General features: G+C 39.0%; 1 protein-coding gene across 2 annotated transcripts in view; it reads left to right on the top strand.

Annotated features, from left to right (window-relative positions):
- LOC139757143 (zwei Ig domain protein zig-8-like) overlaps nt 1–17,384 on the top strand; it is a 54,516-nt gene extending 37,132 nt beyond the window's left edge. For both annotated transcript variants that reach the window (XM_071677242.1, XM_071677240.1), the window contains exons 4-9: nt 3,184–3,317; nt 5,389–5,466; nt 6,312–6,444; nt 7,283–7,386; nt 11,521–11,716; nt 15,024–17,384. In XM_071677242.1, the coding sequence (XP_071533343.1) occupies nt 3,184–3,317; nt 5,389–5,466; nt 6,312–6,444; nt 7,283–7,386; nt 11,521–11,716; nt 15,024–15,184 (806 nt within the window). In that variant the 3' untranslated portion in view covers nt 15,185–17,384. The remainder of the gene's footprint in view (nt 1–3,183; nt 3,318–5,388; nt 5,467–6,311; nt 6,445–7,282; nt 7,387–11,520; nt 11,717–15,023) is intronic.
- The last annotated feature ends 7,885 nt before the right edge of the window (nt 17,385–25,269 follow it).

The raw sequence follows: 25,269 nt of genomic DNA, 5'->3' as shown, positions 1-25,269 counted from the left end.
TTTTGCCCCTCCTAGCTAGTCATATGTCACTTCCCCAGGCAAATGTCGCACACTAGCAGCCATCCATCACCCCCTTTTAAACCATTAATCTTCTCCCTCCCATTATCTATCACCGAGGCTCTCCTCACTGCCACTCTTCTCCTGGACTTGCACCCTTCTCAAGAGGCGATTCCCGTGTGAACTATGTCCAGAGAAAAGAAATATTAGCTTCAAACTTGAGTCTCAACCCTCAAGGAACAGACTCAGCTGCCAGGTTGCCTCTAAAGGATCAGCTTCTCTCCAGAATTATTAAACATTGAATAAAAATTTTTTTGCTTTCATCAGAGGACACGTTTTTCACTCCACTGATGAAGGACTGAGTACAGATGGATATCAGTTGCAAAATATTGGTTATTCACCCAGTAAAAGGAGGAAAAGAAAAACATTTTTGGAGAGACAGACAAGATACACAGAAAATGAAAGGGAAAATACCACAAGGTTAATGCAAGTTACTGATCCAAAATATCAGCTAAGAAAGGTCGAATCAATGTTTGCTGCACCATATGCCCCTCTACTGGGAAGCCTAAAACACGTGATGATTCAACATTCCATTTTTCTCAATATGTAAAAAAAAATCCAAAGGAAAAATGAAGAAACATATTCCAAGGCTTTTGTTTATCTTGCAGGAACTCCTCACGACGAATGAGAAATAGGTGAAAGCTTGGAAGATGTGCTCTCATTTTGCTTGTGAAATATGAAGATTTTGTCTGCTGCTCGGTGACATTGTAACATATATTTATATATATATATATATATATATATATATATATATATATATATATATATATATATATATATATATATATATATATATATATATATATATATATATATATATATATATATATATATATATATATATATATATATATATATATATATATATATATATATATATATATATATATATATATATATATATATATATATATATATATATATATTTATATTGCCTTATCATCAGTTACCTACCATTCATAACACTTAGATAAAAGAATATGCTAAGTACACATATGCAAAGTAAGGAAACTATCAATAATGTATCTCAGTCAGCTTAAGCTGTGGGGATTCACTTCATGCAGCTTAAGCTACGTGCATTTACATCATGTTTGGAGCGCAGAGAACACAACATTCCTAAATCATCTGGGTCAGGTCTATTTCTCAGCTCTGACATAATCTCCTCAGCTCCTGAGAGAAAACATTCGCTGGGAACCGAAGTGGTTAAGAGAAAATTTATGGCAAGAGGAAATATTGAAGAAAATATTGGTTTATGATTTTCCCACAACGTTGATAGGATTTTCGGTGGGTTTTAACAGAGGCTAATCCAAGAATCTTTGCTGCTCAGTCTTTAATAGTTGCAGAAGGTGTGTTTGAGTGATGCTTGGAGTGTGTCTAGTGCGCTGGTCCGCGAAAAACTTCCATATCCATGAGACTTTTTTCAGTAACCATGGAAGTACTTGGGAAGAATAGATAGTAGAAGACATGGTGGTTATTTCACATCTTAATCTTAACTGTGCATGAGAGGCACTGGTGTATGCTGATGTCGACAACCTTCACATAATACATCAGAGTGAGGAGAGTGGAATCTAGAGACCCCCGGTATGGACGTGCATACCTTGGCTCGAGACTGCAAAACACGGTCTTCAGAACCCGTGTTTTCCACCACACCTGCTGAGTGGCTGGAATTCCTTTGTTAACATTCCCATTAGTGCGTTGTCGATAGCCTTCGACCGATTCGCTGTCAGCTGCAAGCGATAGTTCTATATTAATTTTCAATATATGAAGGACAAGGAGGAGAGAGAGAGAGAGAGAGAGAGAGAGAGAGAGAGAGAGAGAGAGAGAGAGAGAGAGAGAGAGAGAGAGAGAGAGAGAGAGAGAGAGAGAGAGAGAGATTGTGAGTGAAGGAGGGAAGTAGACGAGAAGAAAAGAGAACATACTGGAGTCTAAGAAGAAATATAAGGGTTACATTAGAATCTATTTCAAGCAATATTTGTTGTTTCAATTAAAATCGAGAAAATGATCGTCTCTATTATCGTTAGAATTCGCCAATAGGCACAAATATATCCGTCCATTCCTGTTGTATATTCACGGGAAAGTGTTTATTGCATGGCAGAAATCACTTTCTATCAGACTATCTTTCTATCAGACAGTTTCTTCTCATCAGTGCAAAATGATGTTAGGAAAACCCAGATGATTGTGAGCATCTTTTAAAAGTTTAGAGGTGTTACTGCTTCAGATTTCAAAAGGTTTAGAATTAATGTTGAATGAAACTGCGTACGAGGCAGAGGTGTTAAATCTCTTACGACGAATGAAACCTGTGGAAAGTTTGCTTAAAGTCCTCTCAAGGGATAGACTGTATAGCGCTTCAGATTGACATCTGACGTCTCACGGTTTAATGTCTATGTATCATCAGCTTCTTCGATTCATGGAGGAATCTTTGACCTACCACGACTTTATTCAAGGCTTCACTTTTAAAGATCTTTTTTCATCAGAAGTTCCTTCGTCTTTTCCCTGTTTTCCACCGAGTCTGAACCTACGTCCTCACTTTCCATCTTATGGTCGTGTTCCCACACAGGACTTCATTGTGTATCTCACTCATTTCCTCTCTGGTTCGACGACTAGTTTATATAACAAATGCCTGTCCTCAGTCTTGGAAAGATAACGAATGTTCCTGCCTTCGGGCGCTATCTTTAGATTCTTTCCGTATATTGTTATCTATGTTGCCGACACAGGCAAAATATGAAGGCCCTTGGGATCTTTCTATGTTTTATTCATCCACTCATATGTCACACGATCCCTACCTCCTTCCTGGTACCAGCCCAGACTCTGCTCTTCCCTCGGAATTTAGGTGTTGGTATTAGACGTACCAGAATTCTTTCACTGTTCACTCATTTTTTGGTCAATTAGGACATTATGTCAATATCTATTTTTTTTTTGTAGCAAGTATTCAATGCCTGCATGACGATATTTATATTTATATATATATGTGTGTGTGTGTGTGTGTGTGTGTGTGTGTGTGTGTGTGTGTGTGTGTGTGTGTGTGTGTGTGTGTGTGTGTGTGTGTGTGTGTGTGTGTGCTCACATCAAAGGACATCATTAATGTAGAAAGATGATCTAACACAGACTCTCTCGCTTCCTCCACAGGCAACAAGAACAAGAAGGTGTCAAGCACTTGGAGTCCCCCTGAGTTCGATGAGACTCTGCCCAACAACATCACAGTGATGGAGGGCGAGCCTGCCGTCCTTCCGTGCGTTGTCACCAAGCTGAGGGGCAGATCTGTGAGTGCTGATGCGACACACACAGGGGAGAGTACTGTAGGTGCTCTCAGCGGTGACTGGGGCCCTCGTGTTTGAATCCTTAAATGGAAGATTTGGCTAGTGGCTGGGTTCTGTCTTTGGAGGCAGAGAGAGAGAGAGAGAGAGAGAGAGAGAGAGAGAGAGAGAGAGAGAGAGAGAGAGAGAGAGAGAGAGAGAGAGAGAGAGAGAGAGAGAGAGAGAGAGAGAGAGGTATTTATAAAACTCTAAAGTATCTTAGGCCAAAGCTGTGAGTATCTGTACTGAGGTATATTTCATTAGTTCTTCTTTATTTTACTTACACACATGCATAGTATAGGTAACCAGTCACACACAGCTGTGACATAGACAGCCACTGAAGTTCTGATTTCTGAAGAGGAAATTTGATTAAAAAGAGAGATGGAAGGTGAAATAGGTTTGAAATATGAATATTAAACAATAAGCAAAACTGATATAATAGTTTAAAAAAAAGCCATTAACTCTTTGTTTGAAACCCTAGGTTGTTAGGGAAGTAATTAAATTCTCATTAGAAATTAATTACTGGCAATTACTGGATAAAAAAATCTCTCTATGAACGGGGGACAAAAGAGACAAAAAATTATATATATAACTACGTTGACAATATACTGAAGACAAACATCTTTATGATTTTCATATATATATATATATATATATATATATATATATATATATATATATATATATATATATATATATATATATATATATATATATATATATATACATATATATATATACTTCCATGAGTGAAAATATACATATGTGTGTAAGTAGAAATATATTGTTGCGAGTATGTGTATATAAACTTTTTTAATTGTTAGTTGTGAGAGTTTAGTCGACAAAAACAATATGTGATTCACAAACATTTTCCTGTTTTTTGAATCTGTCGTACTGACAGATCACCGAAACCACCAAAACGAAACCGAACAAATATGACAGCAGAAAGCTTTTCACTTGGAATTAGATCAGTGAAATCCACAATAGGTAAGAAGTTATGTATATATATATATATATATATATATATATATATATATATATATATATATATATATATATATATATATATATATATATATATATATATATATATATATATATATATATATATATATATATATATATATATATATATATATATATATATATATATATATATGTATATATATATATATATCAACGATAATGATTAAGATTATGATAATAATTTTTCCCTCTTGAATATACACGTTTTCTGTTTCTTCATAGCATTTCTTACTTTCTATCAATCATTATCCATACCCTGGCTAGTGAAGAAATGTTTGTTTTATGAAGATGGAAATGACCTGAGCTGCCAGGGTTAGGTCAAAGGCTAGTGGTGTCGATCGTACGTTGAAGGAGATGTTGTGAAGATGCACTTAGTCTGACCCATAATGTTCGTTCAAAGGCCATTGGTCCCAAAGGTATAATGAGGACGAGGCTGTAGTGAAGATGCGTTTATCGATGGTGAAGTGAACATGCATGTAGTGTGGGTCAAATGAAGATGAGTTCATTGAAAGTGAAGTGAACATTGTTATGTGGAAGGTCTTCCTCCACCGTGAACATGTTGGCTGGTGATGGTGTGGAAGGATACACTACATCCATTCGCAAATGTTAGCGTATCTAGTTGAGTCAGTATGTATATATGTATATATATGCAAGGGATCGAATCATAGTGCCTGGGTATCTAAATGTACGGGCGTTTGAAGTGGCAATTGCTGGTGTAATCGAGGGATCCATGGAGTACCTAGCGCAAATGGAAATTGGGGAAAATCTGGAGGAGTTGTACAATGAAATTGGACTGGTGATCCCGAGTGAACGGCCTAAGAAAGCGCCAATGTAAGTATTGATGCATACATATCCTACAAATGTTTTAAACCATTAGAAAATTACGGTGAGACGGATGATAAATGTCATTATCATTATTCCAAATTTTGATAAAAGCAATGATACTGATGATGTACAAATTTGCTCTGATAAAAGGAATTGGGTTTCCAACTTCACTCGTGGGTCCTTGCAGGTGTCATGGATCCGACAGAGGGACCTACACGTCATATCTGCCAACGAGTTGACCTTCACCTCCGACGACAGATTCAAGGTGAGGATGATTGTTTACATTGTTGAAGGCGTCCCTCTGGGAGATACGATGGACCCTGTCTGGTATCTGAATTGTCTCGTCAAACTGTGTTATCAACACTGCTTTTTTTGGTGTTCTGCTTTGTAAGAACTGCTGACTTATTACTTCATGCGTACAACCACTGCACATTTTCTGTTTTTAGAAATGATGAATTCTTTCTGCTCCTACTATAGAAAAACAGACTTACTTTTTCTTCTCCTTTACAAAGCATCATTGACTTTCCACTTCCTTAAAAGCACTGACTCACTCTCTGTCTTCCTTCACAAGCAGCACTGCTTGCTTTCTATGTCTCCTATAGAAACCCTATCCCACTTTCTTTGCTTACTTTTTGCTTTTGCTATGGAAGCACTGCTGACTTCCCGTTTCTGTTTTTAAGCACCACATCTCTTGAGTCTGCTAAACAAGGAATGCCGCCTTCCTCCTTCTGCTTTTCAAGCAGCGCTTACTGTCTGCTCCTGCTTTACAGTCACTGCTGACTTTCTGCTCTACAAACAGTCTTCCTTCTGCTGCTTTTTCAAAAACTGCTCAATTTTTGCTTCTGCTTCACAAACTGCACTTTGTATGCTGCTTTACAGGCACTGCTCACTCGCTGCTTCCGCTCATCCTGTAATGACTGCATCTCCTCCATTTGCATCGCTTTGTTCCTACGCCTTGGACCAGCTGCTCTGCGTCAGCTGTCTGGCACATCGGCTTTTCCTCTGCACTAACAGTGGGTCTCGCCAGCTGTTTCCTGAAAAGCTGTCTAGCTCATCAGGTGTTCCCCTGTGCTAGCCGCGGGTCTCACCAGATGTTGTCTCCTACTGCAGGTGGTGATAGATAACCTGACGTCATCGTACATGTTGGAGGTGGCGGCTGCGTTAAGAAACGACTCTGGGATCTACGAATGTCAGGTCAACACGCGACCCAAGCTCTCCCGTCCCGTGACACTCACTGTCCAAGGTCAGTTGCGCACATTCCTAACCGTTTCTACGTTAGATAGAAAAAAAAAAAAGAATACTTCTCAGCAATTGGAAGACGTTGTTCTTTTCCATCAACCGCTGGTGGAGGGTCAGACTTACGAACAATGATGATAAACAAGAAACGTGACTGTGTTGAAAAAAATCCTTTGGGCTAGTCAGAGGGACCTATGGTAGTGAAGATATTGCTGGATCCATATTTCTGAATGTGCTATAAGAGGCATAAGATATTACAGAAGTTGGTTGTCCAACTATGTTTGATTCTTCTGGTATTCGGCGAGGAAGCAGTGATGGCCAGAGTTACTGGCAAAGATCCAGAAGAAGGAAAGTTTGCAAGTAGTTTCCAAACTTCTTCAGGTGAAGTTATTAGGAGAGACATCCAGGGTCTTGGTGAAGAGGAAGAAGTGGAGTTGTTGTTTTTATTTTCTCTAGTCAACCACTGTTATGAAGCCCCTCTTGTGTTGAACACCTTACGAATATTATTGTCTTATATATCGGGTACCATTAGATCAAGGCTAACTTCAGCAGCACTAAAAGCATTTCCCTAGATCTTTTCCTTGTCCTCTACTACACAAATTAACCCTTCCTATAATCTCAACCATCTTTACAAAGTAGACAACTCATTAAAGTTTCCTTGAATATTTTCAGTTAAATACATCGTTTAATTCCCGTAACACCAAATTACACTAATTCATAGTTAATAGACCAAGTTACCTCCGTAAACCAAAAATATCATCTACATAGCATAATTAAGAAAACTTTTTCCATTACATCTGGAGCCGCTCGTGGTAATTACTGTCCTCTTGGTCTTCCTCCTTCAGTACCTGCTGCTAGGATACCGGGCCCTCGGGAGCTCTTCATCAGAAGTGGCTCCACCTTGGTACTCAGTTGCACCGCCCTGTTGCATCCTGACGCCATCAGCAAGGTAGGTCATGACCTGTGCTCTCCCTGACCTTTGTTTGCTCCTGTTCTGTAGGACATATCAAGGTTCACGAACGTAAGACTTTGATGGTACTTGAAGAGTACCTCTTCCTTTATCAGGAAAAAATTATATAAATGGATAATGCACAGAAAAACGAACGCACCGTGCATGATGCCCTGGTGATGTGTGCTTTCCCAGGACGCAATGTTTGCCTGTACTTTACCTGTGATGAAACAGGAAGATATGATCTTTTTTATAGTTATGAAAAAATTATGTAGGTTACACGGAGGAAAAAAAAATCTATGCTAGGAGTGAAGTTAACCCAGGCAGAAGGTGTTGAGAGAGAGAGAGAGAGAGAGAGAGAGAGAGAGAGAGAGAGAGAGAGAGAGAGAGAGAGAGAGAGAGAGAGAGAGAGAGAGAGTAACCAATAAGGGGACATCTGTAAAATAAAGGGATGAAGAACCTTAAAGTCTGTCATATCGCTTGGGGAAGACTCTAGTTCTGTCTAGAGAGCAGAGCATCTCTCTCCGTGGAGGAGGCTCTGCAGCGCTCTCTATAGAGCAAAGCCTCTCTCTCTCTCTCTCTCTCTCTCTCTCTCTCTCTCCCGCCCCCCCGGAGAAGGGCTCTCTGGCTCTCTCTCGAGAGCAGAGCCCCACCCCCCCTGGGGCTGGATCATTTATTCAAGCAGTGAAAGACAAACTTCATTACAAAGTCAAGCCTCTCAACCCTCCATAAACCAGATTAATAAAAGGAAGAATTCAAAGCTCTTTTGTTTTTCACTATTGGTGTTTTGTACATTGTTTAGTATTTTCTTTTCACTTATTTAATTAAATCGTTTGTTGCCATAGACTTCCAGTATGATACAAATATCTGTCAAATTGAAAGTTTTTTAGTTTTTTTCCAATTCTTTTCCAGATTTTCACCACTCCTCACCAGTTTACACAAAGCAATGAAGATTCATAAGACTTTTCCCATTATAGTTCAGACGAGAGATGAAAATGCATCATCACGCCTCTATCTCTCAAAAGTTAATGGGAGGGAGAGGAAGAGATGTGCAGAATTACACTTTTAATATCTGTACGAACGCCGTAGTGTATGTATAGTGCACTTTCATAAAGACAAACGGGACAAAATTGAATGTTCCAGTCACAGAAGTATAAGTTAATTGAGTATATTCGGTGAACTGTATGGCAGAGTGGTGGCTGAAAGGATGGTGGCATGCAAAGAACAGCCGAGTATTGAAGGAACAATGCTATTTCAGGAGAGGAGGAATAAATGTGAACCATTTGTTTGCTTTCATGAATTTAAGTCGTAAAATACTTGAGGGAAGAGAAGGATCTGAATATGGCATTTATGGATCTGGAGTAAGGTAATGGTATTGGAGTTGGCACAGGTGGTTTATGAAAGGTATTATGATTATCTATAGCTTTTTTGGTTTCTATGGAGCAGACAGCACGGTAGTCTGACTAGATCTGATCAACTCGTAATGCAAGCCTGCTACTCCTATAGTATTTTCGTTACAGAAACATTCCAGTTTTTTCATAATATTTAGAAATTTTGGTTGACTGTATATAATCAAAGCAAGGAGCTACCTACAGACGTGTGTAGCGAGCATCTGCTAAGTTTCCACCTTTAAGCCCATTATGGGGAAGTGTTTCCATAAGCACCTTGTGAAATGACTGTCTTTAATACATGGCAGTGATTCTTTAATCTCATCCTGAGAAGAGGAGTTCATTTTAAACATGAGTTTCTGTGGGTAGACCATTAAAAACTATATCCTCTGTCAATTTATTCTTGATAGAACAAGAGATTGGTCGGGAATTAAGTTTAGAAGATGAGGTTGTTTAGTTTGGTTTCCTTCCTCGCTCCAAGACCAGAGGATGCTCTTGCTCTCCTGATGACAACTTTCTGTTAAGCCCAAGCTTCAAATCTAGTCACCTTTAAGTAGAGCTGCTAAACCCTAAATAAAAAGTCGATTCTACAAAAATTCTTACGCTATTCCAGGCTACCTGTTGATCCCTATACAGCTTTAAACTAATCTCTCACACCCACGACAGTACGTTTCCTGTGATTCCTCAAATAATAACATCCTATTCAACCTACCTGTATGCTCTGATGTTGTCCATTTTCAACCACAGCGTAGGCTACATGTGGTCTCACTATTGTGAGCCACTGACACTTATTAAAAACGATATTGCTAAAACCCAAAATTAAATGTTCTATTATCATTTAATCCCCCTAAGCCACAAAACTGCTCAGGTTTTCAAGCTTTTGATCATCACTGAGCTCATTGTCTGTCTCACCACTGTGCTCGCTGTCTATTCCCGCTGCTCTGCTCACTGTCCCTGCCACTGCCCTAACGGTCCCCGCCACTGCCCTAACTGTCCCTGCCACTGCCCTAACGGTCCCCGCCACTGCCCTAACTGTCCCCGCCACTACGCCCCTCGTCCCAACGTAGCGTAAAGAATAACAAGGAAAATAAAGGAAAGGTGGTGGAAGTCTCTGGCTGCTTTGTTCTTTGGACAGTTTTATCGTTGCCTCTGAACTAAGCCTTTGTTCAACCAGCGTAACGACAATATTGCGCACCTGGTTCCACAGGTCACTAGTGTTGTTACTCTCTTGGTGTTGAAGTCTTTGTTGCGACGACCTTCCATGACGACTATGTACTGCTGGCTTTGTTAGGACGACCTCGATGACGAGTATGTCATACTAGCTTTCTCTTGATGACTTATGTATATATATATATATATACATAAATCATATATACCAACCCCACCACCACCCACCACCTATTTCTTCTAGGCATTTGTTATTCAACCAAGCCGTCTAGGCCGACTATTTTGCCGATGGAAAATAATGATTTATCGACAGGATCTTGTATCAAGATGATTTGTGAGGAAGGCCGAATACATCTGTTATGGAAAGGCTATGTTGCAAGCATGCAACCTCACTGAGTCAGACCGAAGATAATCTACGCAGAGCCACCCTACACAGTCGCATGATTGTATATTTTCTTTTGTATTTCTCGATTGTTCTCACGTATACTGATGATGAGCTTTTGGCATGCATCTCGTAGCGCTCGCCCCAGAGAGAGAGAGAGAGAGAGAGAGAGAGAGAGAGAGAGAGAGAGAGAGAGAGAGAGAGAGAGAGAGAGAGAGAGAGAGAGAGAGAGAGAGAGAGAGAGAGAGAGAGAGAGAGAGAGAGAGAGAGAGAGAGAGAGAGAGAGAGAGATTTCATTCATCCATTCTTGCAAAAGGTATAACTATTTCACTAACCTCTATGTCCCATCAGGTGTGGAAACCATCTGGCGTAGAACATTTTCTCGGGTAGTTAAATGTGGGTTGGTGCGACCGTAGAGTTTTGCTTGGGTTGGCAGCACCGTAGAGTTGTGTTAGGGTTGGAAATAACGTGGAATATTGAACTGGTCGATGAAATACGGGTAGATATGGGTAGATAGAGAATATTACTCCGTCCATAGTTGAAATTCTGATGAAATTAGGTGAAGGTGGCTGGAACATATGTCGCCTACAGCAACGAGGACAATGAAGGGGATGTGGATGGTGTGACAACCAACTGGGGCCTGTTGAGGAGCCTAACCAAGCCTAACCTGATTATAAGCTGTGAGGAGGAGGATTAGAGCTGACCTGGTGATGGAGGGAGGCTCAGGTCAAACACCAGTGGCAAGATTATTGGGAGTGCAACTACGTCACATGACTATGGGTGAGGTGTTGGTGAAGTAAATATGAGCAGCAGCATCTTGCTTTTCCTTGAATGTCTGTGGACTTTCTCGTGTGTGTGTGTGTGTGTGTGTGTGTGTGTGTGTGTGTGTGTGTGTGTGTATGTTTCTGAATCTACGTATATATCTATAAAATTAATGGTTTTTAGATTACATATGCACATATGTAACTATACTATTTCACTTTTTCAGAAATACGTTTTTACATATAAACAATATATATGTAAATGTGTGTACAAATCCCTATAGTTTTGTTTACAACAGTATTATATAATGAACCTCAAAGGTTCACCAACTAGCTATGTATTCTATGACACGTTTGCAACGTCGTAGATATAGAGAGTTAAGTTTAGCTGTTTACTATCACACCATCACCTGGGGCTCCTCTCTCTCCCTGGCAGGTGGACTGGCTTCATAACCAGACGAAGGTGTCCATCGCTGGTCCTCGAGGTGGGGTCAGCATCCACACTGAGAAGGCTGGCCAACTGCTCTCCTCCAAGCTCTCCGTGGTCAAAGTGGCAGCTAGGGACGCAGGGAACTATACCTGTCAGCCTGATTCTGTCCATCCCGCCTCAGCCACCGTCTTCATAGTCGATGGTTAGTTTCATTTTCGAGAAGACTGGTGGAGAAAGTGAGAAGATGGATGTATGGGATCTAGAGAGAAGGAAGTCACTATCGATGGTGTTAAGCTTCAGTGCTTTTAGAGGCTTGAAGGGGGCATTGAGTAAAGGAATCGATGCTTTTAGTTTAAAAGGAAGGACGTTCCCGTCTTCCTGGTTAGTTTCAGTGCTCTGAGGATCTTAAAGGAGAGAGTGTGAGAGAAATTGAATGTATGTGGTTAAAATACAGAGAGAAAAAGGACTGAATGAGCAAAATGAGCCGGGATAAAGATAAGAGTATCATGACAGATGTTAAAAGGTTTAGATCATCTAAGATTGAATGTAGTTGTCGTTTATTTGGTTGTCGACAGAAGTGCAGTGACGGCGATTGGTCAGTCACCACAGAAGACGTCAAAGGCGAAATAAGTAATTGATTAGCGAGATCACTTGATGCCAGGGAAGATATACGATCTTGGGCTGTGAGGGAAAGTTGGATAAAATATGAGGCTAAAGAAACCTGTAGAGAAATTAAGAAATAAGTCGAGGAGAAGCAGAGAGCCAAACTAACTCGTTCTTTGAGGGACTCAGGAGCTAACATTCGGATCCTTAGGGAAAAAGATTCTTGATTTTTAGGACACAGAAATTAGAGTTATACCGATTTCTTATGAACATCCAGATTTAGGAGAACGAAGACAAGAAAAAAAAGAAGTTATTGGCCCACACATCCCATCAAGTAGAGCATAGATAGACCAAACGAGATAGCTGACAAATAGATAAATGAGGCGCCAAAAGGCCATTTTTTTTTTTAACCAAGCTCTGAGGAGGGCAAGCAATGAATACAGGGTTCCATGAGATGATTACAAATTATGTTATCAGAAGATTGGGTCTGAAACATATAGAAATCAATTGAAATGAGAGAAAAGATCGTCTTAAAATCTAGGAAATAAAAGACGAAGATATACTATGTGAAAAAATAAACCTTGCATTAACAGGAATAAGTCTACACTCTTCAACATCTCTCAATTTCATTAGCGTGAGGGTTCGACCCCTTAGCTCAATAGTACGACTCTTGGGTATAATGGCACGACCTTTGATCAAATTATATCTCAGTTCGGAGTGGAATTACGATGCTGAACAGGAAGTATGTAAGCATGAGTTTGCTTGTAAATTTCTATGTGTGTGTGTGTGTGTGTGTGTGTGTGTGTGTGTGTGTGTGTGTGTGTGTGTGTGTGTGTGTGTGTGTGTGTGTTCATCATGTACAGTTGTACGTTTTGTAATGTATAGATATAGTATATATTTTTCAAGTTATATGATATGAAATCATATCTAATCACATAGCCCTTGGAACCCCTTTTACGGGGCGTTTGCAGCTTCAAGGCTGCGCTACAGTCAGCAGCAGGGGAATGCTGCATTCCTTTGGAGTGAGACGTTCCTAGAAAGGACTGTGTTCCATATTATCCGCTGGAAATGATGCAGCCTCGTTAAAGGTGACTTCATACTCATGGTGTATATATATATATATACAAATGGAATTGGGCGTATGTTTGGCACGTGTGCACATAAAGAATACCATTCAGCTATTCATAAACATAAACACAGTCTCACAGACACATTTTAAGACACACACACACATTAACAAACGCCAGCATATACATCATACTTCACCGTCCATCCGTCGCATACTTCACACTCAATAAACTCTGAGTGATAAATGTACCGATTGGTCATTATTTGTCCTTAAATGGTAACAGATGGACCGGTGTTAAATGACCTCGCAAGAGACCATTACTCCCTCCTGTGACTTTGTCTCTGGTTGTCTCCCTTGTACTAACGTTAGCTTTATGACGAGTGAGAAAGCTGGGAGAGCGAGACGTACATGTGAATTCCTTGATATGACGTGTTGTAAAGAATGTGAACGTGCAGGTTTATGGCCCATCATCGGAACTAGTGGCCCTCCGTGTGAGGAAATGCAATTTGGCAAGGAATAGAATGTGGTAGGAAACTTTACCACCAGTCTCTCTCTCTCTCTCTCTCTCTCTCTCTCTCTCTCTCTCTCTCTCTCTACTACCTACCCACTAGCGGGAGCATATTAGCCATCATCACTTCACTATCTCGAGAGTGTTGAAGAAGAACTTCCCTCGGTTGGTGGCTTATGTCAGGGTGAGGGTGGGACGCTTGACTGGCCAGAGACGAGGAAGCAAGAGGAGCTAGTGGGAATCTTGGGTTACGAGGAACTTGTGGGTAGTAAAGGTAAGTGGGAGGGAGGGAAATGAGAGAGAGAGTTAGCCGCAAAGGAGTCTTACGAATTCCTAAGATATGGAAGGAAAGAGAATGGATTTAGGTGCCTTACTACTGTCTTGGCATCCGTGATAGACTGATTGATCGATCAGATGAGGGGTTTAATGATGTCCTCCTACTTCACACACACACACACAGACACACACACACACACACACACACACACACACACACACACACACACACACACACACACACACACACACACACACTTGGCAAGTACTGGAGCACTCTCAAAGTACTAGAGTGAAGTGAAGATACTTCTTAGAATCTGGGTTTGAATTCTGTTTGGAGATTCAGTGCTCGTTGATTTTATTTAGAAAATGAATCAGCGATTCATTCGTTGCGGCCGTGTTCCCTAACATGTAAGCTACATCTAACACAAAGGAGTGCTGTAGCATATTCCATCTTGCTATTCTCCACCAGTTTGAGCATAGATTCGAATTTCAAACAGAATATAAAGATTTTATTCAATAATCTTCCATCTCAGCGTTATGATGCAATTGTTCGAAAATATATATCGAAGCTGGGTTGGATGAGGGTGAATGTAAGTTCCCAATGGAGTAGGTGTGCAGTTGACCGACTGTTTAAAGAAACAAAGTTTTCGACTCAAACTGTTATTGACAGAGAATCGAATTTGGCTCAAACTATTCGTGACTGAGATTCGATTCGAACTCACTTCACTTTATCGGTAAAAGACGTCAATTCTCCCCAGACCAGACGCTCATGATGAATACCTGAGTGAGACGCTATTGGAGGAAGCTGTGCCCGTGTGCGCATGCGCGCTTCTCACATCTCATAATAACGATGCTAACGACACTTAGTTTCCAGACTTATATTTTTGGGCAGAACAAGATAGCACACATCGAAACATACATTAAGGAAAGAAAAATATTTTACCACCATGTCCGCCCAAGAACCTCACTAATTCTCATGTCTGTACCAAGGTCACATTGATTCTCATGTCCAGCCCAGTTCCCCGCTAACCACTCATGTCTCCCCCACAGAGGAGTTCCCAGCCGCCATGCATCACGACAGTGGGGGCAGAGGTTCCTGGCCAATCAATGGTTTCGCCCACATCGCTGCCAACATCAATCTTGTCCTGCTGGCTTCCACCAATCATAACTCAGTATTTTACTCCAACTGCATTTTGTGTTCGTTCTTATGACTAGACCTAAAATTAGCTTGTATATATATGATGTTCTTTTATACAATATATATAATTCTACAAAACTTATGAAGAAGTTTTAGAAGCACGTTAGACTAGTGTACAGATGCGTCTAGGTATATATAGATATTGACTAATTTAAGGTAATGACGTAATCTTGCTTCTGATTAAAAAGTTGCATTGATTGATATCATCGGAGCTGTTTGTTTGCTTGATCTCTTCGTAGCTCTTAATTGATGACATTTGACCCATGGCTGTAACCTCTGACCTCAAATATCCAAGAGGTGAAATTGGCCCCACAAGTGAAACTTATGGTGGCTTCCCAACAGGTGGTGACCTCTGACCCAGGCCTGGTGACCTGGGTGCCGCAATGAATAATGACTGGGTTGTAGCTTCATAATACAGGGAACAATACCTGAGTCTCTCTATGTGACACCGAGTCCTTAGATGACCCTTAACCTCCAGAATGACGTTTGATTTCTCAGATGACCTTTAGATCACAAGCTTTGGATGTTCACCGAAAGGTAATACCCTCCATCACTGAGCCAGTGACACCAACATAATCTTTGGGGAACATAATTAGATCCAAGAGTGAACAGAAGTAATAGGAGGAGAAGCTTTCATATTTTGACACATTGCGAATATCATAGCTACAAAATATGCTCATGGGAAAGAAAATGTGACATGTCCTCACCACTACCTCTTTTGTTTCTGTGGTATCCAAGTCTTTCAGAATCAGGATTAATTCAACTAACAAACTATGTAGCAATTTACCCAAAGAGATAATCAACATGAGAAGTACCATTTTGTCATAAATAACCATTACAATAGGGTTTATAGCGAGCATAAAAGAAGATTCACCAGCAGTGGGGCTCAGTGCAAATACAGAGAATAATATGACTTCAATAGGAAACACAGTAAACAAAGAAACACAGTACAAGAGGCAAAAACAAATACAAATACTCACCAACACCAGAATTCAGAAGAAATGTTGAATTATTCATACACACCATAGGAAAACATGGTGCCATCTAAAGGCCCACAATAAACAGAAGGAAACGTACTTATCACTAGAGTTTAAACACAAACATTAACCCGTTTCAAAGCTCTTAATGAACACATAAACATTCAGCAGCATCAGAGGGACTACGAGAAGTAAAGATCAACAATCACAACACTAGGAACTGTGAAAAATAGAGGGAAACACTGAAGAGCACTGAGGACTACATTAAACATTGGTCACAAGATAAACACAATCATAACAGAACCAGGATCACATGTTGGCCAACATTCACTAATATCGAGGCCCTTGATAATATGATCAAACATTTACAAGTTTCAGGAACTACTGAAAAAAAAAACACTTTCGCCAGCACCAGGACCCGCAATAAACCTAGGCACATACCAGCATGAGGGCTCTTAGTACACATAAAATCTACCAGTAGCAGGGACCACAATAAACATAAATATTCACCAATATCAGGACCCATGATGAGCACAAACATGCACCAGCACCAGGATCCGAAATAACAAACATTCAAGAGCACCAGGAACCACAATAAACACAAGAATTCACCGTCAACAGGGGCTCACAAGACAGAAAATCATTCACCAGTAATACAAACTCCTGTCGATCCTCATCAAAGCCGCATTCCCTGTGGCATTCTTGGTGAGGCCGAAGCCATGTCCCAGACAGGGGCCGCTTTTCCGTTCTGGAAGGGAGAGACAAATGACTTCCTCGACCGTTCCGGGCACATTAGATTTATGAAACGCTGCCGGACGACTAATAATCGCAAGAAAGCTACAGGGGCAGACTGTCACCAGATCCTGCCACACCGAGATAAATAATGTGGAGAATGATTTTCAGCTTTTTCGTACCTTGGATATTTTCGTACTGTGTATATACTGTACATATGATATGTATGGAAACAATAGTCTTTACCCCAACGTGCCTGGTTGGTAAGACGTTGTAAAGAGCTTGTAATCTGTAGCATATGAAGTGTTTCTGCTCCGCAATTGATATAGCAGCTTCAAGAATGGACTGTTAACCTTCCTAGGGCGGCTGTAGTAGACAGTTCAGGCATGGCATAGACGGAAGGTCAGCTGTGGTGCACAGCATGGCTTGTAAGTGGAGTAGAGGTGAAGTGGTTCACATGTCCTGTAATATGAGAATCTGTATGCTGGAAATATTCAATGTAAAACGACGTATTGCAATATATATATGTATATATATATATATATATATATATATATATATATATATATATATATATATATATATATATATATATACATATATATATATATATATATATATATATATATATATATATATATATATATATATATATATATATATATATATATATATATATATATATATATATATATATATATATATATATATATATATATATATATATATATATATATATATATATATATATATATATATATATATATATATATATATATACACACACACACACACACGTGTGTGTGATATGATCCGGTCTAACGATATAAAAGATGGAATGAAACACTACAATATCACAGTGAATATAAAGACTTTACAAAATTGAATACTTCGAGATATTTCTTTCAGTCATGACGTTATTACACAGCTTGTAATGGGCAGATTAATTGATGTCATCTGGTAATGGAAAATCTGACCTTTGACCAGTAATGAGTAAGAAAATAGTCCGAATATCATCTAAGAATTAAGACTTTCGCTTAGAGTCAAGGCAGTGGTATGACAACACGACCACCGCAATTTTTTTCTCTAAGTCCATAGCCTAACCCGAAGACCAGGAAGAAAGGTATGATACGCAATGTACATCACATTTTCCACACTCGCCTCAAAGACGATAATTTCACCCTAAATATGGGTGACTAGAGATATCTATCTTCCTGAAAGTAGTAATTTTCTTTTCTCTATTTATGTAAATGAATGGTGTTAGTGCTATTTTTATTTCCGTGTTGATGTTTAGTTTGCAACTAAACACACGTATTTCTACGATTAGATAAATGTGTCTTTTATTCTTTTCCGATGTTGAACCTCCAGTGCACGACAGTATAACACTTGAGCACGACAGTACGACCCTTGAGCACGACGATATGACACTTGAGAACGACGGTACGACCCTTGAGTATGATGGAGTCAACCTTGAGCTGACCATTAAAGGCCATATCCAAGTCCAGGCCACTATATCCAGTGGAAGTGCCATCGATCTCAAGGGCCGTACCGTTGTGCTTAAGGGTCATACCGTCGTGTTCAAGGGTCGCACCGTCGTGCTCGAGGGTCGCATTGTCGTTCTCAAGGGGTTTAAGGACCAATAATTGTACATATGGCTATATGGATTTTGTTTATTTTCTCTTTAAGATATGTATTACTTCATGTTCTGTGTACCTGTGTGTTTTCTACTATGGACATTTATCTGACAATAAAGAGTATTAAGAAATGTCTTATAATTACCATACCCTTCCCTTTAAGTAACTATTAAGAGGAGATAGACTCTACCATATATATGTCCAAATATGCTTTAGTGTCATCTTATCTATATTTCAGGTCTAACTTCTATATCAGGGATAATTAATGTCCATGATATGTTTTTGTCACACTCAAGTGATTAAGTGTTGTCAAGATTTGAATGAACAGCTTTGATAGATCTATCGTGGCATGTGAATATATTTGCATATAGAGTAACTGTCAAGCTGTGAAGCAACTAAGTTCTTGATGATTTGATTACATAATAACCATATGAATATTAAATGAAAAAATATTATATCAGAATGTAAGAAGGTAAGAAGAAAGGAAAATGCATAAGGTCAATTGTGCTAGAGAATATGGTTGTTTGGTAGTTGATGTTTTATCTACAAATCTTTATTGTACACACACACACACACACACACACACACACACATATATATATATATATATATATATATATATATATATATATATATATATATATATATATATACATAATTGAAGGTTTGTAACGTGAAACCTTGGGAATATGGTTCATAGATTTCTGTTTGATTTATATATCCCATCACAGGATCCTGGTCTTCCTGTGTACGAATAACCTGTGCCACAAGCCATGTAAAATCATTTTTCCTCCTTGAGAATGAAAACAAATGTGGTTTTTATGAACCGTCAGCTGTAATGATCTTACTTTACCAGTTGGTTTGTGGTTCAGTAGTTAACGTGGCGTCGTATCAAATAATTCTGACTGGCCAATCAACAAGACGTTATTGCGAAGCTGACAAGATTAGCGAATTCTCTTGAAATCATTGAAAAATGTCTCCGTCTATCGTGTGCACTCTGCCAAACCTCCTGGCTGAAAATTGGGGCAAATTACGGAGCCTATTAGCCAACTGGCTCCCCCTAATGTATCCAGCGGAGGTCCCTGTCTCCATTTCCTTCAACTTCCCCGGATATAGGAGTTTCTCTCATCACAAATTCTGAGGAAAGACTCTGTTCCCACAGGACGTGAGGCGAGACGTTTGGGAGGAAGAACTGCTTCATGAGTAAGAAAGTTCGACCCGCACCAGAGGGGAGGATGATAATGATTTACTCTGGGAGATATTCATCAAAACATGATATGAGGAGGTTCGTCTTCACGTAGAAGGTCATAGGTGTTCTCTCTCTCTCTCTCTCTCTCTCTCTCTCTCTCTCTCTCTCTCTCTCTCTCTCTCTCTCTCTCTCTCTCTCTCTCTCTCTCTCTCTCTCTCTCTACATATATATATATATATATATATATATATATATATATATATATATATATATATATATATATATATATATATATATATATATATATATACATATAAATTCTTGGATAAGACTCCTTCAGTTTCGAGGTGGGAGGCTGCAGAACTGTGGCATAATCCCCAAAAACTACTTGGTAGGAAAAGTGACAACTGTAATCCCTGGTAGCACTGGAGAGGTATGTTAGCGGCTTACGCTAACTCTTGGTCGGTAGGTAACAAAAAGATGGAACCCATGTTGCTCCCCATTCGTTGTACACTGAAGACTTCTGTACTAAAGTGAGGCCTCTCACTTATAAACTTTCACAGGCACAAAGGACATCTGTGAGAATTAATATTCCTTTATGACGAGCTTAGTAGTCGGGCCTTTTTTTATATTCACACACACACACACACACACACACAGACAACCAGGGCTCTGAGAATCAGCATCTTCCTTTCAAAACGAACCATTCCTCTAATCAACATACGAAATAACCGAAACGGTACAATGTACAGTGACTATAGTATGGGAAGATGGAACGTATCTAACCAACAGAAAGATATTAATTTCATGACATTATTCATCTGAACAACTACGGTCTGGATAGTATATTATGAAAGCATACGAATGATCGTTTACTGAAATTCATGAAAATAGATACGTGACAGTGGTTACCAGATATCCACTGAAAGCTGTCAATCTCTTTCATATTCATTAACTTTCTCCTTTACACTGACCTGAAACTGAAAGTATTTCTTCTGAAATTTTGAAATCATATCTGATGGTAATGTGAACGTGTGTTCAGAGTGTTTCCTGGTTGCGGAAAACATCAGCTTATCCACTCGGCTGTGGATTTTGAAAGGGATCCCCAACTGTACTCATCGATGCGAAGAGAACAAAGATATGATTCATTCATCCAACGCTTTGTGTATCGGCAGAATGATGTAAACAACACGGTCACATTATCAACCCAGATGACATTAATATTTACGATTAAGCAGACTCAGAAAAGTTGCAGGAACAGATGAAGAAGGTGAGTTAAGTGTAAAGCAAAAGTGATAGAACTGCTGGTCGAAGTGCTGGAGAAGATTTTAGGTGGCTGCTCAAGGAACAGCTGGTGAGTCGGGGATTGCTGCTTGAGGAGGTGCTTCAGACTGAAGGCGATCGGTGGAAGAAGAGCTGAAGTGACAAAACTATTGCACAGAGAGTCGGAGATTTGAGCTGACTGCAAGACGAAAAACTGGAGAACTAGAATTCTTGTGTGTAGTGTTGGTGAAGGAGTGAGTAGGCAGCACGGGGGCAAAGTGCTCGTGACAAAGAAGGAGCTGGGTAGGTGGTGATGCAAGCAACCACTCCACTGAAAGTAGAGCTTCGGGAAACAGGAACAGAAGGGGAAGGTGGTGATCAAGCTATAGCCCGAAGACACAGAGAGCGTGGGTGCGCCCCTGCTGACCCTATACACAGGACAGAGAACTGGGAACCCGCCCACGCGGCCATTCATTTCGAGCTACAAAGACGGAGGTGGGCGGAGGTAAAGGACAACCTCTCATAAACCTCAGCCATTATGAGGTCTACGTCATCCGTTACAAGCTGCCCTCTTTCCCACCACAAGAAATGTCGATTTAGGACGCCATACCCGTGACTTAGTGTCAGGAAGACAATAGTCTGATGATTTTAAGAGTGAGAATAATTTGGCAATCCCATCGTTGGGTAGCGAAACACTGAGCTTTTAATCTGTCATCATGGTCTGGCAAGGAGGAAAGATTGCAGAAAAGCCTTTTGACCTACGAGTGTTACTTATTTTACTTACAAACAACTACGAAACACTTATACGGTTTACAAGTGTACTTTGTTTGATAAACAGCCTAAGTCAGAAAGGGGAACGGTAAATGAATGTGAAAAAACAGGCTAAACAGGAACAATCAGTCAAGCATGTTGGAATATATCAATATATTGAAAGAGAATAAAGTATAGTGAAGACAGCTACAGTCTGAGTTAGCTCTTGTTGTTGTAAGCTTCTTCGACGAATCTTCTTTTACTAGAATAATCAATTAGAATGATGATTTAGATGAGCGAACTACGTCCCAGTGCTACTCTTGTAGATGTACGTGGCTTCTGAGAATCTTTTGTTAGAGAAAAGGCAGTTTGGAAGTAATCATTCAGCCAAGTTGGTTCAAATATTCTCAATGTGTAACTGAATCTTGTAAAGATAAATATCAGAGACACTATAGTTTCATTTTTCGTGTTAATAGGATTTTGATTACTATTTTTTCTCACTAATGAGTGCTTAAAAAACCACTTTCCTCAATATTGAGTTCTTGGATACTTGCTTTTATCATTAATGAGTTATTTGAAATTGTTTTTCCTCACTAATGAGTTCTTGCGTATTTTGCTCTTCTCCCTAACAATTTCTTGGAGAGCACACTCTCCATTAGTAGTGTATGCAGATTCAGAACAATACTTAACAAACGTGTAAGTATACTTACTTGATAAGTATGAGAAAAGATTCATACATTGTCACTGAAATAGGAAATAACACTCGTTTTTGAAACGAGCTAACTTTTCTGGGAAACAGCACCGTGCTCATCTTTGAAACAGTACAGGTAGTTTACTGTTTCGTTTTTTCTTTTTGCTTGAAACAACAGCAAAATCTCTTTTAGAACAGCAGATTATTGGTCTTTGAATCTAGGCTAACCTTTCCTTGAGAGAGCAGCTGAATTTGGTCAGCCCAAGCTTCATGCAGCAGAAGTAATTACAGCTAAGTTCTACAAGCTGATAACTGGCGAATCTACCTTTAACCATGGGATAGTAAGAGCTTGCTGACTGTCAGCAGCTTGGCAGCTCAGCTGCGTAGTATTCTGACTGACTAACTGATTTGCGAGCTGAGTACGTGGTTCTCTTCCAGATCAATTGATTGAATAATTGACTAACATGTTTTGGTCCTCTGGCTGGTTTAGGGTTGTCTATCTGTCTGATGGGCTGGTTAGGCGGCTGACTAATGGCAACTGACGACCAAGATAATTAATATCATTCCTTAACCCAGCTGACACCATAACTTAACCCAGCTGACACCATAAATTGTAGCTTCAGATTCTCGGCTGAAGAAGACACAGGAATTTAAGGCTTCGAGAAACTATGCTTCGTTGTTCTTCCAAGGACATTACTCCAGTGAGTATATTCTCTTCCAGATAGATTCATTAAAGGACAATTATTTTTCCCATCCATTAAAGAAAACGGACCAATTTATTTCCTTTGCTCAAAAACGAGTGGCTACGAAATCATTTTTTTTACGCAAATCATCCTCCCAGAGAGAGAGAGAGAGAGAGAGAGAGAGAGAGAGAGAGAGAGAGAGAGAGAGAGAGAGAGAGAAAGAGAGAGTCAGTGTAAGTTAACAAAAAAGCTAATTACCTAGTCCTCTTTTACTTATGGAATATGATAACTGATGAATAAATTAACATAATCAGAATTTTGTTCTTCATTCTTACAGACAGAGGTATTGCGCCTCACCATCTAATTCCTCGAGACAAGCTTAATGGGACTTTGCCACGACCACATAACAAAACCCATATATCACAGGACGATGCGAGAGACAGATCCCTGGTTTACAGGGAACAGACAAGCAAATGATTTTTAGTCTGTGAAGCCTTGATGTACGTAGTCTCTGGCTGTAATGCTGAGAATAAAGACAGAGAGATCCTATCTGTGTGGGAACCAATCACAGACAGACGCTGTCTGTGTACAGTAATCAAACATACACTAGCTGTTGACTCTTAAGTAAAGGTTACTATAGCACACTGTGGAAGCAAATCTTAAATTCATATACAATGTCCAAGTATTCATGATCATAAACAACCTGTGATATACTTTCTTCAAATGATTAACCAAAATCTAATATTTTGTGAAGATGTTACCCTGAGGGAAACAACCCTACATTCTTCTGATTACTTTCTGATCTCATGAAAACTTTGGAACGTTGTGAGGAAATCGATGAAGGGGAATATAAGTTCCAAGAAAGAGGAAATGTGCCTGAAAATACGGTAAAGTTGAACTTTTATCGGTAGAAAAAATATATTATATATATATATATATATATATATATATATATATATATATATATATATATATATATATATATATATATATATATATATATATATATATATATATATATATATATATATATATATATATATATATATATATATATATATATAGAATATATGTAGTTTCCTCGATTTTGATTTCTAATCTAATCCCATATATACTTTTTCATGTGCCACACAACCAACTTGAAGGTTAGGACAGACTCTTCGTAATTTGGTCTCCGGTATATTCATGTCTGTCTCTCAAAATCTGCATAATTTGCATATCATTATATGTGATGGAAAGGTCGGAGGAGTTAGCCTTCTCCGAACTACAAAACCCATTTAGTATTTCAAGCTGTACAAGTTGAATCATTGCTTCATTTGTTAGCGCAAGCTCTGTGTGGGTTGGTTTCTAATACGTAAATGTCGTGTTATAGAAATGGTGAGAACAGCAACATTGCTCTTGATATTTTACTTAAAGCGGGACATATTAATTGCCCACGTGCAGGTTTCCTATTCTTTGTATTCTCTTTAAATTTATTTCTTCCTTTGCTACATCATTATGGCCAAGCTGTTACACACTAGTAGGGTAGTTAATTCAGACTTCTGCTGTGTTGGTTAATTGCTGGTTGGTAAGTCTAGACCGTATTTATTGTGTTAGTGACGGTGTGTTACAACCTACCGTATGGATATTATTGTGCGGTAGTGAAATGCGGGTGAGAGAGCCCGTAGAGTTTTGCGCGCGTTAATGAAAACATGGGTGATGCATCCGTAGACTTTTTCGCGTTTTGTGTGAGATATATAAAGTCTGTGCACGCGTATGTTAATGAAAAATTGGATACAAAATCCTTTAATTCTTTAGGTCTTTGACTTGTAGATGAAAGTTTCAAAAGAATTTTGTTTTTATTTCGAGAATCCAAGCAACAGATGAATTATGTCTATCACTACACATATAAAGATAATGCAAATGTAAATTCCGCCTGATAGACAATAGATTTCATATATATATATATATATATATATATATATATATATATATATATATATATATATATATATATATATATATATATATATATATATATATATATTCATAGATTAATCAAGCACGTATACAACCATTTTCATCTTTCTTTTTATACTATTTTCTGTTAGTTAGTCATGTGTGACTGTATTGTTGTATATATGTATTTCGTTTGAAGTCTTTATCTCCTGAATCCATTCATATTAGTTTCTAAATGTCT

This window comes from Panulirus ornatus, chromosome 25 (genome assembly GCF_036320965.1).
Source record: "Panulirus ornatus isolate Po-2019 chromosome 25, ASM3632096v1, whole genome shotgun sequence".
Taxonomy (NCBI): domain Eukaryota; kingdom Metazoa; phylum Arthropoda; class Malacostraca; order Decapoda; family Palinuridae; genus Panulirus; species Panulirus ornatus.
Note: the sequence above shows the minus strand (reverse complement) of the source record. Positions and strands in the feature narration are given on the sequence as shown.